The 2,500-nt window shown below is 24.5% G+C and overlaps 1 protein-coding gene across 1 annotated transcript in view; it reads left to right on the top strand.

Moving 5' to 3' along the window:
* The window catches only part of LOC137627350 (uncharacterized), a 22,061-nt gene that overhangs the window by 10,847 nt on the left and 8,714 nt on the right, over positions 1-2,500 (top strand). The window contains exon 2 of the mRNA XM_068358434.1: positions 2,057-2,196. Coding sequence (XP_068214535.1) covers positions 2,057-2,196 — 140 coding nt within the window. The remainder of the gene's footprint in view (positions 1-2,056; positions 2,197-2,500) is intronic.

Genomic DNA, 2,500 nt, shown 5'->3' with positions numbered 1-2,500 from the left:
AAATGGAAAGAAATATAAAAACGAATAATATTAACACAAGAAAATAAGGAAATACTTTAAAATTGCTAATTAAATATTTACTTAATTTATCTCATCAATTTTACGCACCAGAATTTTTAGATTAACCGTTTTCGACCTTTTTATTATAAGCAAAATAATATTTTATAAAACAATCTTTTTGGAACAATTAAAAAACAAATATTATACCTAAAAATCATTCAGTGATTTAGAAAAATTATTTGATTATTTCCATTTAATTTCTCATTTTTAGAAAAATATTTCATAAAACAATTTTTATTTTGGAAACAAAAACATTTAGGAAAATACATGAAATATAAAATTCCTAAAACAACATTTTAAAGGATCTAGAAAAGTGATTTAATTATTTCTATTTAACTTCATTTTTTAATTATATATTTAGTTATATAAAAATATTTCTATTAATTTGTTCTTTATGGAATAATTTATCACATTTTTCTCTTCTCTTCTATAGAAATTATTTGAATATTTATCTTAATTCTTCTTTATGGTATAATATATCATATTTTTCTCTTTCCTCGAAAAGTAATTCAAACATTTCTCCTAAATTTCTTTTTTTTATTATATAAGTAAATCTCTTTAATATCACATTTTCTCTTCTCGTAGATAAGTGATTTAAACATTTCTATTAAATTTCTTCTTTTTTAATTATATAAATATATATCTTTTGTTTCTTCTTTATGGAGTTAAATAACATCATATTTTCTCTTCTCCCTTAGATGAGTGATTTAAACATTTTTATTATTTTTTTTTTTTTAATTATGAATAAATGTTTTTGTTTAATTTCTTCTTTATGGAGTTAAATAACATCACATTTTCTCTTCTCTCTTAGAAAAATTATTTAAACTTTTTTTTTTTTTTTTTTTTTTTTTTGAATTATGAAAATATGTTTTTTTTGAATTATGAAAATATGTTTTTGTTTAATTTCTTCTTTATGAAGTTAAATAACATCACTTTTTCTCTTCTCTCCCAGAAAAGGGATTTAAAATTTTTTATTAAATTTCTTCATTTCTAATTATATGAATAGATTGTTAATTTCTCCTTTATGAAATTAGATATCATATTTTCTGTTCTCTCCTATAAAAGTGATTTAAACATTTCTATTAAATTTCTTAATTGAAATTATATTTCTTCTTTATAGAAATAAATATCACGTTTTCTCTTCTCTTCTCTCCTAGGAAAGTGATTTAATCATTTCGCCCTTTTGGAATTATTTAAAAATATCTTTAATTTCTTCTATATGGAATTAAATAACATCAACCTTTTTATTCTCTTCTAGAAAAGTTATTTAAACATTTCTATCATTTTTCTGAATTGGAATTATATAAATACATCTCTTTAATCTCTTATTTTATTGGAATTATATAAATATTTCTCTTTCATTTCTTCTTTATGGGATTAAATAACATCACCTTTCCTCTTCTTTCCTAGAAAAGTGATTTAAACATTTCTATTAATTTTTTTAATTGGAATTATAGAAATACATGTCTTTAATCTAATTCTATTTTGGAATCATAAAACAATATTTCTCTTTCATTTCTTCTTTATGGAATTAAATAACATCACCTTTCCTCTTCTTTCCTAGAAAAGTGATTTAATCATTTCTATAAAATTTTTTGATTGGAATTATACAAATACATGTCTTTAATCTCTTCTTTTTTGGAATTAAATAAATATATCTCTTTAATTTCTTCTTTATGGAATTAAATAATATCACCTTTCCTCTTCTCCTAGAAAAGTGATTTAGACATTTCTATTAATTTTTTAATTGAAATTATATAAATACATCTCTTTAATTTTCTTTTTTGGAATTATTCAAATGTATCTTTTTAATTTTTCTTTATGGAATTAAATAACAACGTATTTTCTCTTCTTTCCTAGAAAAGTGATTTAAACACTTCTATCCATTTTTTAAAATACATCTCAATCTCTTTTTTGAAATTATATAAATATATCTCTTTAATTTCTTCTTTATGGGATTAAATAACACCGCCCTTTTCTCTTCTCTCCCGTGGAGGTCTTCTGGAGGAGTATGGAGGCCTGGTCGGTGGCATCGCAGCGGCCGCTGCTGTGGTCGCTGCCACCTACTACCTCACGAGGCCTGCATCCGTGCCTCCCCAAGTGGACCTCGACGCCCAGTCCCATGTCATCATGGAGGTGAGTACAGGAATTGCTCGTTTTCATTTTTACTGTACAGTGGAGCATGTTAAGGTCTGTGATTTTCAAGTATTGGTGTTTTTAGGTCTGGTGATTTTTAGGTCTTTGGTGGTTTTTAGTTCTTTGGTGATTTTTAGGTCAATGGTGATATTTAGGTCTTTGGTGATATTTAGGTTTTTGGTGATTTTTTAGGTTTTTGGTAACTTTTGGGTCTTTGGTGGTTTTAGGTCTATGGTGATATTTAGGTCTTTGGTAACTTCTAGGGTTTTTGGTGATTTTTAGGTCTTTGGTGATTTTTAGGTCT

This window comes from Palaemon carinicauda, chromosome 35 (assembly GCF_036898095.1).
Source record: "Palaemon carinicauda isolate YSFRI2023 chromosome 35, ASM3689809v2, whole genome shotgun sequence".
In the NCBI taxonomy this organism is placed as follows: Eukaryota; Metazoa; Arthropoda; class Malacostraca; order Decapoda; family Palaemonidae; genus Palaemon; species Palaemon carinicauda.
This window is presented reverse-complemented; position numbering and strand designations above follow the sequence as displayed.